We start from the raw sequence: 14,305 nt of genomic DNA, 5'->3' as shown, positions 1-14,305 counted from the left end.
AGATAGGAAGCCACAAATTTCTCGTATACAACTTGTTGCCATAAGAGACAACCATTATTCATTATTGAATAATTGAATGTTCAGTATTCAGTCATTATCATAAGGCTGTTATGATTAGACATGTTTAAAGCCATTAGCCTTACCTAGTAGGTGCTTCTTCCTTTTCTGAAATATCTATTTGTAAATCCCAAATAGAGAATAATTTTTATAGAAATTATTTTCTTTAGTAACTTTTTTAGGGTAAGTATAGACAGTGAGCCAGGAGTTCCCCAGCATCTAGAATACTGATAACAAAATGAACAAAAGAGAGAACATTGTCTTCTTACACGCTTCTAATTCAACTGGTAATTAAGTTTAAATTAGGATGCAGGCCTGGCTTTAGCTTGGCAGTTTTGAGAAATGAGTCATCAGGGTTGTCAAATGCCATATTCTTTTACAAAATGTTATTTGACTTTTTAAAAATATACAAAAGCAGTATACACTGTTTAAAATGCTTAAAACAGCAGAGACGACTGTCTTTCTTCTCTCTAAGCCTATTCCTTAGTGTGTACTGCCATTAAGTTTGCTTTTAATTACTGTTTAAACTTTAAAAAAGTGCTTCTGTATTCTCAGATTTATTATCATTTAAATGTTTTCGACTTTAACCTCTAAAGAATGAAGAGATTGGTCTGCTTATACTATAAGCCCCCAGCCACCTTCTCCTTTCAGGATTTTTTTGTTAACAGTGTTTCTTAACTGTGTTATCAAGGGTGAGAAATTTAGGGCATTTATTAATTTTACCTTTCTGTCATCTTGCTTCCTTTTTGAGTTAGTGATTTTATAATTTTTCTTTCGTGTTTTCTTTTTCATATAGAGTAGTTCTTCTTTTTTTTTTTTTTAGTTCTCTTCTTGCATAGTTATATAGAGCCGTCCTGAAAGTTGAAAACAAAAAAGTCAGGAATTATTAATTGATTCATTTTATAAATATTGATTCTTTAATATTGGAGTATTTCAGGGCTCTGATCTTGAGTTCTTTTCTGTCTACAGAGAGTTCCAAAAAGATCTCATTCAATGTTATGGTTTTAAATTCCACTCATATGCTAACTCCTAGTTTATATTTTTTGGCCAGACCTCCCCTCCTCAGCCTCAAATCTGCATGTTTAGTTGCCTCTTAGATATCTGTATTCAGATGTCTAACTGGCATCTGAAAGTGAACAAGTCCAAGAGGAGCTTCTGATACCCATTCCTTTCTTCCCCAAATCTTCCTGCAATGTATTGCATACCTGCTAATGGCCCCTTCATTTTCTCAGTTGCTTCAGGCATAAACCCTGATTAAGTCCCTGCCTCTCTTTTTAAAAAAATGTACATCTTATATCTGATTGATCAATAAATTCTTTTGGCTTTATATTCAAGGTATAGAAAGAATTTGGCACTATTTATCACATCTCCTATTACTCTTCTGGTGCAAGCTGTCATTGTCTGTTGCCTGCATTGTAGTGATAGCCTTCTGCTTTGTAGTAATCTCTTCTCAATTAGCAGTCCTAATGATACTACTGAAGTAAAATCCTATCACTTCTTATATTTCCTTTCAGCAGTAGCTTCCCATCTCATTCAGAGTAAAAAAATTAAAGTCCTTCTGTCCTATGAGGCTCTCTGTGATTTGCAACTTCGTTATTTTTCTGTTCTCTTTGCTCATTACCTTTCCCTATTCCACTCAACACAGTAGTCTCTTTGCTATCTTTTTTTTTTTTTTTTGAGACAGAGTTTCGTTCTTGTTATTCAGACTGGAGTGCAATGGAGTGATCTCAGCTCACCACAACCTCCACCTCCTGGGTTCAGGCAATTCTGCCTCAGCCTCCTGAGTAGCTGGGATTACAGGCACGCGCCACCACGCCCAGCTAATTTTTTGTATTTTTAGTAGAGACGTGGTTTCACCATGTTGACCAGGATGGTCTCGATCTCTTGACCTCGTGATCCGCCCGCCTTGGCCTCCCAAAGTGCTGGGAATACAGGCGTGAGCCACCGCGCCCAGCCTCTTTGCTATTCTTTAGATATGCCACGTGCTCCTGCTTCAGAGTCTTTGTGCTTGCTGATTCCTTTTCTGCTTGAAAGGGTCTTCTGGTCATTTGGGCTGCTCACCTTCTCATGTTACTGAGATCTTGACTCAGTCATTTCAGTGAAGCCTAAAGGCTTTTTCAGGCAATCCTATCTAAAATTTTACCTTGTTTTTGTGACACATCAGACAACTCTCTTACTATTTTTTCTTCTCAGCACTCATTAGTATCTATTATAATACACAATATATTTTAATTGTTTAATTAAAAATTTTCAGGTCAGGTTCACTGAGGAAAATAAATTACTACAGGTACTTAAAGCAAAAAGAAAATAAGAGAAATTAGATGGTGATAAATTGATTGGAAAAGCTGGAGGCATGGATATGGATGGCTATTCCTAACTTTCAAGTTAGTCACTGCTGCTGATCATTGTAACTGTCTGTTGGTACTAATATAGGTAGCTGTCAGTGGAGTACTTGGTGATCACTGTAAAGCCTCTTGTCTGTCAAAGTTTACTGCCATTGTAATTGCCCAGTGGGTTCTTCTTGCCCACTGCCCAGATGAAGCCAATCTATCAACACAAGGAAATCGCAAAAGAAAAAACATTTAATATACTTAGAGCTGGTTAAAGGAGATACTGGAGTTTTATTATTACTCAAACCAGCCTCCTCTATTGGAGGCTAGGATTTTTCAAGAACAGTTTGGCTGGCAGGGGCATAGGGAATGGGGAATGCTGTGATTGGTTGAGGAATGCAATCATGGGGTGTGGACAGATAGGCCTCGTGCTGAGTCTACTCCTCAGTGAGAACCATGAAGGAGTCACTGATCCAGGTGAGGCCATTCAGTCATCAGAAATGCAAAAGCCTGAAAAGACATCTCAAAAAGCCATTCTTAGGTTCTATGATAATAATGTTCTTTACAGGAGTGATCGGGGAAGTTGCAAATCTCGTGACCTCTGGAACAATGGCTAGCAAAGGATTAACTGTGTCTGGATCTTACAAGAATTCAGGCTGCTCTCCTAATCTTGTGATCTTTCATTAGTTTTACAAAGGCAGTTTCGTTTTGGAAAGGGCTGTCATAATTTAAACTATGGACTAAATTTCTCCCAAAGTTAGCTTGGCCCATACCCAGGAATGACCAAGGGCATTGGAGGCTTTGCCATAGCTTGGAGGCTAAAGGCAAGATGGAGTTGGTTAGGTCAGATCTCTTTCATTGTCATAATTTTCTCACTGTTAAAATTTTTGCAAAGGCAGTTTCACCATCAGAAGATGAATGGTCTGGTTTCTGTCTCTCTTTCACCTTCCAAATACTGTGCAAATGCATTACATTGGCTGAATGTAAGTCACATCTAGAATCCCCAAGGCAAAGACATTTGCTAAATATAGTTTCTGTGCTTTTGGCTTCTGTGATACAGAGGAGAGCACAGAATGAATGATAAAATAAATTTATACCTATATTGATAAGATAAGAATGTATACATATATATTGGATTAGTCAGGATTCTCTAGAAAAACAGTACCAACGGGATGTGGGGACACACGCACATGCACACGCACACACAAAATGGGGACTAGGAAGTATGAAATTTGCAGGGCAGGTCAACAGGCTGGAAACCCACAAAGCTGCTGATGTTGAAGTTTGAGTCTGAAGGCAGTCTGGAGGCAGAATTTCTTTTTCTTTCGAGGACCTCAGTTTTTTTTTAAGGCTTTAGCTGGTGGTTGGATGACATCCACCCACATATTGAGGGTAACCTGCTTTACTCAAAGTCTACTGACTTAAATATTAAGCACATCTAAAAAAAAAGTCTTCACAGCAACATCTATACTGGTGTTTAACCAAACAACTGAGTCTCATAGCCTAGCCAAATTGATACAGTAAATGAACCATTATAATCTACCCCTTGTTACATTGGCACCCACCCATATCTCTTTAAAAACATACTTGTTATAAGCTGTATTGTATCCTCTTAAAATTCATAATGAAGTTTGAACTTCTAGTATCTCAGAATGTGATAGTATTTGGAGATAGGATCTTTAATGAGATAGTTAAGTTAAAATGAGGTCATTAGGGTGGACCTAAATTCAGTATGGTTGGTGGGCCCTAATTCTCCTTATAGGAAGAGGACATTTAGATACAGACATGTGCAGAGGGAAGACCATGTGAAATCTCTGGGAGAAAAACGGCCATCTACAAGCTAAGGAGAAAAGCCTCTGAAGAAACTAATGACATCTTGATCTTGGATATCTAGCCTCCAGACCTATGAGGAGATAATGTTCGTTGTGTAAGCCACCCAGTTGTGGTCTTTTATTATGGCAACCCTAGCAAATTAAATCAACAGTTAATCTCCAAATAAAGACGATAATGAGGTCATGCTTCCACCCAACAATACAACTGCCTGGTGTAAAATATACCAGCTCTTTCCCCAGAAGAGAATGTAAAGACCTTGAGTGATGTTCATTTTTCTTGTTTTTCGGTAAATTATTATAATGTAAAGTTAATACTTAAATACTGTTAAATAAAGTCAATATAATGTTATACGATAAAGGAATAAGAGGGAAGGAAACGAAGATATTTGATAAACATATTCATAAAAAAGGAAGAAATACTCCCATAAATTACAATTTTTTTCTTTGTAACTGATCACATAATTATAGCAGGTATTTATAACTACCCTCTTCCACTATCCCTTTTGTATTCTTTTACCCTCAGCAACTACCTCAACTGGTCATGGTTTTTGTTGTTGTTGTTGTTGTTGTTTTGAGGTGGAGTTTTGTTCTTGTTACCCAGGCTGGAGTGCAATGGCGCGATCTTGGCTCCTCGCAACCTCTACCTCGTGGGTTCAGGCAATTCTCCTGCCTCAGCCTCCCGAGTAGCTGGGATTACAGGCGTGCACCACCATGCCCAGCTAATTTTTTGTATTTTTAGTAGAGACGGGGTTTCACCATGTTGACCAGGATGGTCTTGATCTCTTGACCTCGTGATCCACCAGCCTCGGCCTCCCAAAGTGCTGGGATTACAGGCATGAGCCACTGTGCCCTGCCCATGGTCATGGTTTTTGACTTGGTAGGATGACCTGAAATTTCTTTCCTGAAGAGTCTGGACAATTACTAGTCCTATCTAGATTGAATTGTTATGATTTTCTATTGATTTTAATCACAGAATGCTGGAACTGGGTGGCCATTTCAGTGTTGGCAGGATCAAACTCCACTCATTTACACTTGCTGTGTTCCACCCCTCGCAGGAGGGAGTATGCAGGTGATCAGGTGCAGGAGCCAGAATGAGTGCTTTTGGGTACCAGCAGGAGTGAACTCCATGCAGGTTCTGCGGCAGCGTCCAGGTGATGTGCCTGTGACTCCTGAAGCCCCAGAGGGCATATTACAGTGCTCTTTTAGCTCTGCTGTCTGTGGACAGCTTAAGTGTTAACAATAATTCAGTGGGTTCTCTGCTTTTTTGCCTGAGGTGGCTGCCTTCTGCTGTTGAGGGCAAGGGGTCAGTGTGACAGTCTTTTGTATCTGCCCTTGTGCTTCCGAGCTCTTGTCCAGTGTCCAGGAAAAATGAGGCCACATGAACAAATTGAAAGATGATAAATATGGGGGATTTTATTGCTATGAATGTGGCTCTCAATTGGAAGGGGAGCTAAAAACGGGATGGGGCAGGTTTTTCCCTAAAGCCCAGCCTTCTCCGACTACATTCTTCTCTGAAGTTACGCCATCAGGCTGTCTCTGAAGTCAAACCTCTTCTCTCCAATGTCCAGCGGTAGTCCCCAATGTCTGGCAGCTTCTCTCTCTTCAGGCTGTCAGGAGCCTTAATAGGTACAAAATGGGGTGGGGCCATGAGTGGTTTAGGAAAAGGCAACCTTTGAGCAGAAAAACAGGGATATAAGTTCTCCTTTTGGTCTATGGTTTCAAGTTTTTGGCTTAAGGGTGGAGCTTTTGCCAGGGACTTGTTCTTTCCTGCCTAGAATTTTCTGCCCCCTGTCCCTGTCAATTTCAGTGGTGTTCACAGCATCTTCACCAGGAGTAGTTTCTGTCTTCAGAAAGCACTTTCTTTGTTCATCCATAAGAAGTAAGTCTTCATTCAAGTTTTGTCTTAAGATTGCAGCCATTCAGTTACATCTTCAGACCCACTTCTAATTCTAGTTCTCTTGTTTTCGCCACATCAGTAGTGACTTCCTGCACTGAAGTCTCGTAGCCCACAAAGTCATCCATAAGGGTTGGAATCAACTTCCAAATTCCTGCTAATTTGATATTTTGATGACCTCCTGTGAATCACAACTGTACTTAGTGACATTTAGAAAGCTGAATCTTTTCCATAAGGTTTTCAAACTTTTCCTAGATCCATCAGAGGAAACACTATTTCTGGCAGCTTATGGCCTTACTGTATGTATTTCTTAAGTAATAAGACTTGAAAGTTAGAATTACTCCTTGATTCATGGGCTGCAGAATAGATGTGTTAGCAGAGATGAAAACAACATGAATCTCTTTGTTTATCTCCATAAGAACTTTTGGGTGACAAAGTTTATTGTCAATGAGTGGTAATATTTTGTAAGGAATATTGTTTTCTAAGCAGTAGTCTCCACATTAAGCGTCAAATGTTTGTAAACTATGCTGTAAACAGATGTGCTATCATCCAGGCTTTGTTGTTTTATTTATAGTGCACAGGCAGAGTAGATACAGCATAAGTTCTTAAGGGTGCTAGAATTTTTGGAACGGTAAATGAGCATTGGCTTCAACTTCAAGTCACCAGCTGCATTAGCCCCTAACAAGAGTTGGTTTGTCCTTTGCAGCTTTGAAGTCTCTCATTGACTTCTCCTGTCTAGCTATGAAAGTCCTTAATGACCTCTTCTAATAGAAGGCTATTTCATCAGTATTGAAAAATCTGTTGTTTAGTATAGCCATGTTCATTGATGATCTTAGCTAGATCTTTTGGATTACTTTTTTTTTTTTTTGAGACAGAGCCTTGCTCTGTTGCCCAGGCTGGAGTGCAGTGGTACGATCTCAGCTCACTACAACCTCTGTCTCCCGGTTTCAAGCAATTCTCCTGCCTCAGTCCCCCAAGTAGCTGGGAATACAGGTGTGCACCACCATGCCCAGCTAATTTTTGTAGTTTTAGTAGAGATGGTGTTTCACCATGTTGGCCATGATGGTCTTGATCTCTTGACCTCGTGATCCGCCCGCCTTGACCTCTCAAAAGTTCTGGGATTACAGGCGTGAGCCACCATGCCCAGTCGTTTTGGATAACTTACTGCAGTTTCTCTAAGTAGTACTTGGTACTTCACTTTGCATTTTGATGTTATAGAGACGGCTACTTTCCTTAAACCTGATTAATCAACCTCTGCTGGCTTCAAACTTCTCTTGTGCAGCTTTCTCACCTCTCTCAGCCTATATAGAATTGAAGATAGTTAGGGTCTTGCTGTATGATAAGGCTGATATTCTAGCCAGATCACTCAAACTTCCTATATATCAGCAATAAGGCTGTTTTGCTTTCTTATCATTTGTGTGTTCATTGGAATAGGACTTCTAATTTCCTCCAAGAACTTTTACTTTGCATTCACAACGTGACCATTTGGTGTACGAGACCATGCTTTGTCCTTTTCACATGCCTTTCTCACTAAGCTTAATAATTTTTAGCTTTTGATTTAAAATGAAACATGTGGCTCTTCCTTTTATTTGAGCACTTAGAGGCCATTATAATATTAATTGGACTAATTTCAATATTATTGTGTCCAGTGGAATACAGACACCCCTGGAGAAAGAGAAATGTGAGATTGGCAGGTGGGTGGAGCAGTCAGAACCACATAGATCTATCAGTTAAGTTAGTTGTTTTATATGGCTGCGGTTTGTGGCACCCCAAAATGATTACGATAGTAATGTCGAGGATTACTGATCACAGATCGCTGATACAGGTATTTTAATGAATACGTCTGAATTATTTTAGAGTTACCAAACTATGACACAGAGACAAAAATTGAGCACATACTGTTGGAAAAATGGCACCAATAGACTTGATTTCTGCATGGTCGTCACCAACCTTCATTTTGTAAATGAAGGTGCTGAAAGAGGCAGTATCTCTTTGTGTAGTAAAGTGAAGCACTATAATAAAGCAAGGCATGCTTGTAGAAAAGTGATACATATTCATGGTAAAAATGGAAATACACAGAAGCACAAAAAGTATCTTACATATAATGTTCTATCACTCATGTTTCCCACCTCATGTGGGAAACTGTATATACAGTTTAGTATATACAGATCTACTTCATTTTAAAAAATTGCTGCATGATATTTTATTGTATGTCTGTAATACAAGGAAGTTTCTAGTCATCAACATTAAAGTTGTTTCTAGTTTTTTTCATCAAATTTATTTATTGGATTTGTTTATATATTTCTGTGCATTTGTATATCTGTGGGAAAATTTCTAGTCTTGAAGTTGCTGGATAAAAATATATGTATTTTTAATTGTCCAAAAAATTGTCCTGATTTATATTCTCTTAACAAAAGTACATGAGAATATCTGTTTTCCCACATTCTCTCCTATGTTGGATTTTAGCATACTTTTTAATTTTTGCCAATGTAATAAAGAAAAACTAATTTATTTCATTAGTTGTAAGTAGATTTATACATCCTTTCAAATTTTAGGCAGTCTCATGTTTAGCCATGCTCTTACTATTTTCTTCATTTGAAATATTTTTTTCTTCTTTCATTTTTCTCTGAACCTTTACTATTCTTCAAGCCCATGTCAAAATTTGTTTTTCATTATTGAATTTCCAAATAACCTCAGAATAAAATAATTTTTCCTTCCCAATAAACTCAATGCTTTATTTCTACTTGTCACAATTTTATAGCAGTCCTAATAAATATGATTTTTTAATTCTAGGATTTGCAGATTTACAGGATGACTGCACATTAATGGAAAGAGAAGCATAAACCTATCTTCGTTCATTATGGAGGGAGGTTTGGCTGACGGAGAACCTGATAGAACTTCGGTGAGTAGTTCAAATATGACGTGGTAAGGTTCTGTCATCTATAACTGTGAAGTGTTTGGATGTAAACCAGGGTTTTTTTTAAAAAAATATATTTCTAAAATAATACTTTAATTCCTTGAGAATTACAGATAGTTTAAATGATCTGAAAATTACAGATAGCTAGTTGGGCATGGTGGCTCACACCTGTAATCCTAGCACTTTGAGAGACAGAGGTGGGTGGATTATCTGAGCTCAGGAGTTTGAGACCATCCTGGGCAACATGGCAAAACCCTGCTTCTTCTAAAAATACAAAAATTAGCTAGATGTGGTGGCACATACCTGTATTCTCAGTTACTCAAGAGGCTGAGGCAGGAGAATTGCTTGAATTTGGGAGGTGGAGGTTGCAGTGGGCCAAGATAGTGCCTCTGCACTCCAGCCTGGGTGACAGTCAGACTCTGTCTCTTAAAAAAAAAAAAGAAAGAAAATTACAGATAGCTTAAAGCTTGTTGGAGCACAACCCAGTTTTCTAATATTTCTGCTTCATCTCATTCTGTTTTACCTATCCTTCCAGCCATATAGTGAAAGACATATTGATATAATTATTTGCTTTCTCCCCAAACCTCTTTGTCTTAAGTGAAATCAAGAGAATGTTAACATTTGAGGAAATTAAATACCTCCAAATTTCAAATCACATGGAGCTGTGAGTAATAGTGGTTAAAATAATTAAGAGCAGTTGCCATATATATTCTTTTTATTAAAATATAGAGATGTAATATTTCTGCCCTGTGATCATAATTGAATTATATTCTGAAATTAAACAAGTAGTAGGTAGAAGGAAAAGTATACCTTACCCAATACATTTTTAAAAAGTCACTAGTAGGGTGGACTAAATGATGATTTGCCATTTTTTGTCACTGTACAAAAAGACTTTCCTCCAGAATAATTTCATTTTCAATTCTCCTATTGCATTCTGAGTGACTCCATTATATATTGGTTTATAGACTCTTAGAAATGTTTCTTTTACCTAGAGGAAAGGTGCCTCCTTCAGTAAAATGTAGTCAGCTGGTAGTTTTATCATTAGTTAGGTGGTAGATTCTTTAACAAACTTACGTTGTTGGAATAAGGAGAGGCCAATTTTTCTTTTGTATCACTATGGAATTGAGAGTCACTATTACACTGAGGTGTTTGTAAATTTTAATTTAGTGAATGTCCTTTGTTCAGGCTCCAGTGTAGGAACAGTCTTAATGATTGATAGCAAAATGCAGTTTTGCTGACTTGTATTAACTTTGTCCTAGCCTTTGTTGGATTTCTGGTTCAGTCTTGTTATGGGTTCTTAAATGATCAAAAAATGTTAAACTTTAAAATAAGTTGTTAGTAGAGAATAAAATGGGTGTGGGAATAACTTGGCTTATGAAGAAGGCTGTTGTCATGTTGATTTAAATGGAAAATGATTAGTAAGTTATTTTTACTATAATTTTGAAAGAAAAGTTAAGATTAAGCCTTGTCTGTAGAACTTAATGTTTATTTTAACATAAATCTTACCTTTAAAAACAAAACAAAACTAATGGACTATCTTAGGTTTTTTCAACTCAAATACTTTTGGTCTTTTAGTGAAGTTAAAAATATCAGTAATAATAGCTGCAGTTGCTGTTTTTAAGTGTATGTTTTGTTAGACTGTCCTCATAACAGCTATTAAAGGTAGATATTTCTTTATCCTCACTTTTATAGATAGGGAAATAGGCTCAGGCTGGTTAATTATCTTCTTTAAGGCTTCACAGCTTAAGTGATAGGACTGAAATCTGTCTCTGAATACTTTACTACTAAGATGTTGACTGTGTACCTATGTTCCTGAGTAGAGTTTCTTAAAATTTGTTATCTTTCAAAGTATGAATACAAGTAAATGTTACTACATTTTATTACCAGACTCTATGGGTTGAAGTAATAAAGTTTTAGTCATTTTCTATTCCAAATTTTGTTGATACTGAAAAGTTAAAAGTTGTTTTAAAAAGTAGTGAGAGGCCAGGAACGGTGGTTTACACCTGTAATCCCAGCACTTTCAGAGGCTGAGGCGGGTGGATCACCTGAGGCCAGGAGTTCGAGGCAGCCTGGCCAACATGATGAAACCCTGTCTCTACTTAAAATACAAAAAATTAGCCAGGCATGGTGGTGGGTGCCTGTAATCCCAGCTACTGTGGAGGCTGAGGCAGGAGAATTGCTTGACCTGGAAGGTGGAGGGTGCAGTGAGCTGAGATTGCACCCCAGCCTGGTTAACAAGAGTGAAACCCCATCTCATAAAATAAAAAAGTCGTGAGATCAGTTTTTCTTTTCTTTTTCATTAGGTTTCTTCTGTGAAGTATTGTAGTGAATTTTAGAATAATACCAGTAATTTCAGTGTGAACTACCGAAATGTTCTGTATTTGAAACTAACATCGAGGTCCACTTTTGAGTTAACTATAAAATATCACCTTTGAACTACTTGGCCTGTGCTAGTTACAGTTTAGATCTGGGTGAAGTGGATAAGAACGTGGGCTCTGTAAGACACTTAGCTACATGTTAAAATCTAAGCTCTGTCACTTAGTTGTATGACCTGAGTAATAAATTCTTCAGGTTTTCAGTTTCCTTATAAATAGAGATAATTGTACTATCTACCTCCCAAAGTTATTTTCAATATTAAGTGAGAAAACATGTCTATAGAGTACCTATTAGAAGGCTACAAATTAGTAAATATCTGTTAAATAAAAGCAACTTTTTTTAACTTTGCTGCAATATTAACCATTAATACTGAAAAAGCAACTATTTTTATTGTTAATATAACTATTAAGCCTTCTCTCCAAAAAGATAAATAATTAAAAGGAGAACCTGTGAAGATTGAATGGTTACTGTAGACTGGAGTAGTTGGAGTAGCTTTCTTAGGAGAACATAAACTTTGAATTGCACCTGAATGTAGGGATAATAAGATTGAAAAATGAGCAAGGAAAGCATGCCAGATGAGAGAATAGAGGAGACAAGGCTAAATAGGGAATTAATTGCCCAGTTTATTCAGGTTATAATTAGTATTTAAAAAATAAGGTAGGATGGAAGGAAGTGAGTGATGTTTAGAGGAATGATGATTGATATGCCAGATAGAAACCTGGTTTGTGCAAGGCCTTGAGTGCTAGACCAGGGATTTTGAACTTGATTCTGCAAGTAATGGTTTCTTATTGAGTATTTTTATGTAGATGAATCTGAAAGCAGGGTATAAAATTATTTGGAGGAGTGAATATTAAGAGACTATTACAAGGCTGGGCGCAGTGACTCACGACTGTAATCTCAGTACCTTGGGAGGCTGAGACAGATGTATATCACCTGAGGTCAGAAGTTCAAAACCAGCCTGGCCAACATGATGAAACCCCATCTGTACTAAAAATACAAAAATTAGCTGAATGTGGTGGCAGGTGCCTGTAATCCCCACTACCTGGGAGGCTGAGGCATGAAAATCGCTTGAACCTGGGAGGTAGAGGTTGCAGTGAGCCAAGATTGTGCCATTGCACTCCAGCCTGCGTGACAAGAGTGAAATGCTGTCTCAGGAAAAAAAAAAAAAAAAAAAGAGACTGTTAAAGTGATCTTGGTGTGAGGTTGTGAAAAAAATCTGACTTCATTATTCATTTGATTTCCTTCTTGCACATAATACTTTTTTTTTTTTTTTGAGATGTAGTCTGGCTCTGTTGCCCAGGCTGGAGTGCAATGGTGCTATCTCAGCTTACTGCAACCTCCACCTCACTGGTTCAAGCAGTACCCCTGCCTCAGCCTCCTGAGTAGCCAGGATTACAGACACAAGCCACCACATCTGACTAATTTTTTTGTATTTTTAGTAGAGACGGGGTTTCACCATGTTGGCCAGACTGGTCTTGAATTCCTGACCTTGGGCAATTGGTGAGATTACAGGCATGAGCTACTGTGCCCCGCCAATACTATATTTTTTAAAAACACATTTGCTTATTTGTTATTCTAGTTACATATGGTTCTGTTTTTCTAGTAGTGCTTTTTGTCTTAGATGGCAGGTACTAAAAGGTATATATTAAGTCTGCCTGTCTATATGTGATACTTTTATGCCACAGAGCATGAGAATACTTTTTAATATGTCTTAAACTATCTTTTGAAAGTTTACAATTTTCACTCTAGATATTTACTGCTAAAAATGCAGCAAACCATTGCCATGGCACGTGTATACCTATGTAACAAACCTGCACAATCTGCACATGTACCCCAGAACTTAAATAAATAAATTAATCAAAAAATTAATTAATTAATTAAAATACTTTAACACGTCAAATTTTTATGACTAGATTGAAGTAGACTAAAGAAGTGAAATATCCTTCTAGATTAAAAAAATTGAGTATGTGCCTCACCTTAAGGATATTCACTCTATTTTTTTGAAGCATTTCTGAGTTATTTCTTTTATCTCTTGAAGCAAAGGAAACTGCTTCATAAGTTTTATTAGAGGGCAGAATCTTTTATTGTATTAAAAATGATTTTATAAATGACTTTTTAGAAGAGAATAACAATTTAAAAAATATATATGAATCTTTTTTGAGTGTATAAAGACTCTCAATTGAGAAAATCTTTAAGATTCTAATTCATGTTGGGTACCTTGAATCCAAACACTTTCTGAAGTGGAAGGAACTGTAAAAATCATTTAGTAATTCAGTAATTCTTAGAATATAGCCAGTGAATGCCTTCCTGGAGAGCCTAGAGATGATCCAATTTCGTGTAACTGATTTTTACATACTAGGTGAGTTATTCATAATTTAGATTTGGTGATCATAAAATAAAATTGCTATGTTATAAAAGTTTATTCAGAGCCTTAAATTATATTCTAAGAAGTCCAGCTATCTATAAAAATTGGCTACATTTTAGAACTTGTGCATTTGAATTAATGGAATTACACCACTTTTTGCTACAGCAAGTATTATTTTGAGTAGGTCACAGTGTTTAAATATTGCAGTTTTTGTTCTGTTATAAATACTATCTGATTAACTTCATTGGTATGATTATTGATTTAGTGTATTATGTGGTGTTAGTAATAGTACATTTGTGGTGTTAGTGATAGCATCTTTGTAACAATAGTATTCATATTTGTTTTAGTTTTTAAATTTTTTTGTAGAGACAGGGTCTTTCTCTGTTGCCCAGGCTGGACTGCAGTGGTGTGATCCTAGCTCACTGCAGCCTTGAATTCCTGGGCTTGAGTGATCCTCTCACCTCAGCTTCCCGAGTAGCTTGGACTACAGGCAGCCCCATTGTGTCTGGCTAATTTCTAAAAAATTTTTTATAG

General features: G+C 37.1%; 1 protein-coding gene across 9 annotated transcripts in view; it reads left to right on the top strand.

Moving 5' to 3' along the window:
• Positions 1-14,305, top strand: part of OSBPL8 (oxysterol binding protein like 8) — a 207,104-nt gene that overhangs the window by 64,160 nt on the left and 128,639 nt on the right. For all 9 annotated transcript variants that reach the window (XM_078336914.1, XM_078336918.1, XM_078336916.1 and 6 more), the window contains one exon: positions 8,907-9,015. In XM_078336914.1, coding sequence (XP_078193040.1) covers positions 8,974-9,015 — 42 coding nt within the window. In that variant the 5' untranslated portion in view covers positions 8,907-8,973. The remainder of the gene's footprint in view (positions 1-8,906; positions 9,016-14,305) is intronic.

The sequence above is a fragment of the Callithrix jacchus genome, chromosome 9 (assembly GCF_049354715.1).
Source record: "Callithrix jacchus isolate 240 chromosome 9, calJac240_pri, whole genome shotgun sequence".
In the NCBI taxonomy this organism is placed as follows: Eukaryota; Metazoa; Chordata; class Mammalia; order Primates; family Cebidae; genus Callithrix; species Callithrix jacchus.
The sequence above is the reverse complement of the archived record's forward strand: the minus strand, read 5'-3'. Positions and strand labels throughout refer to the sequence as shown.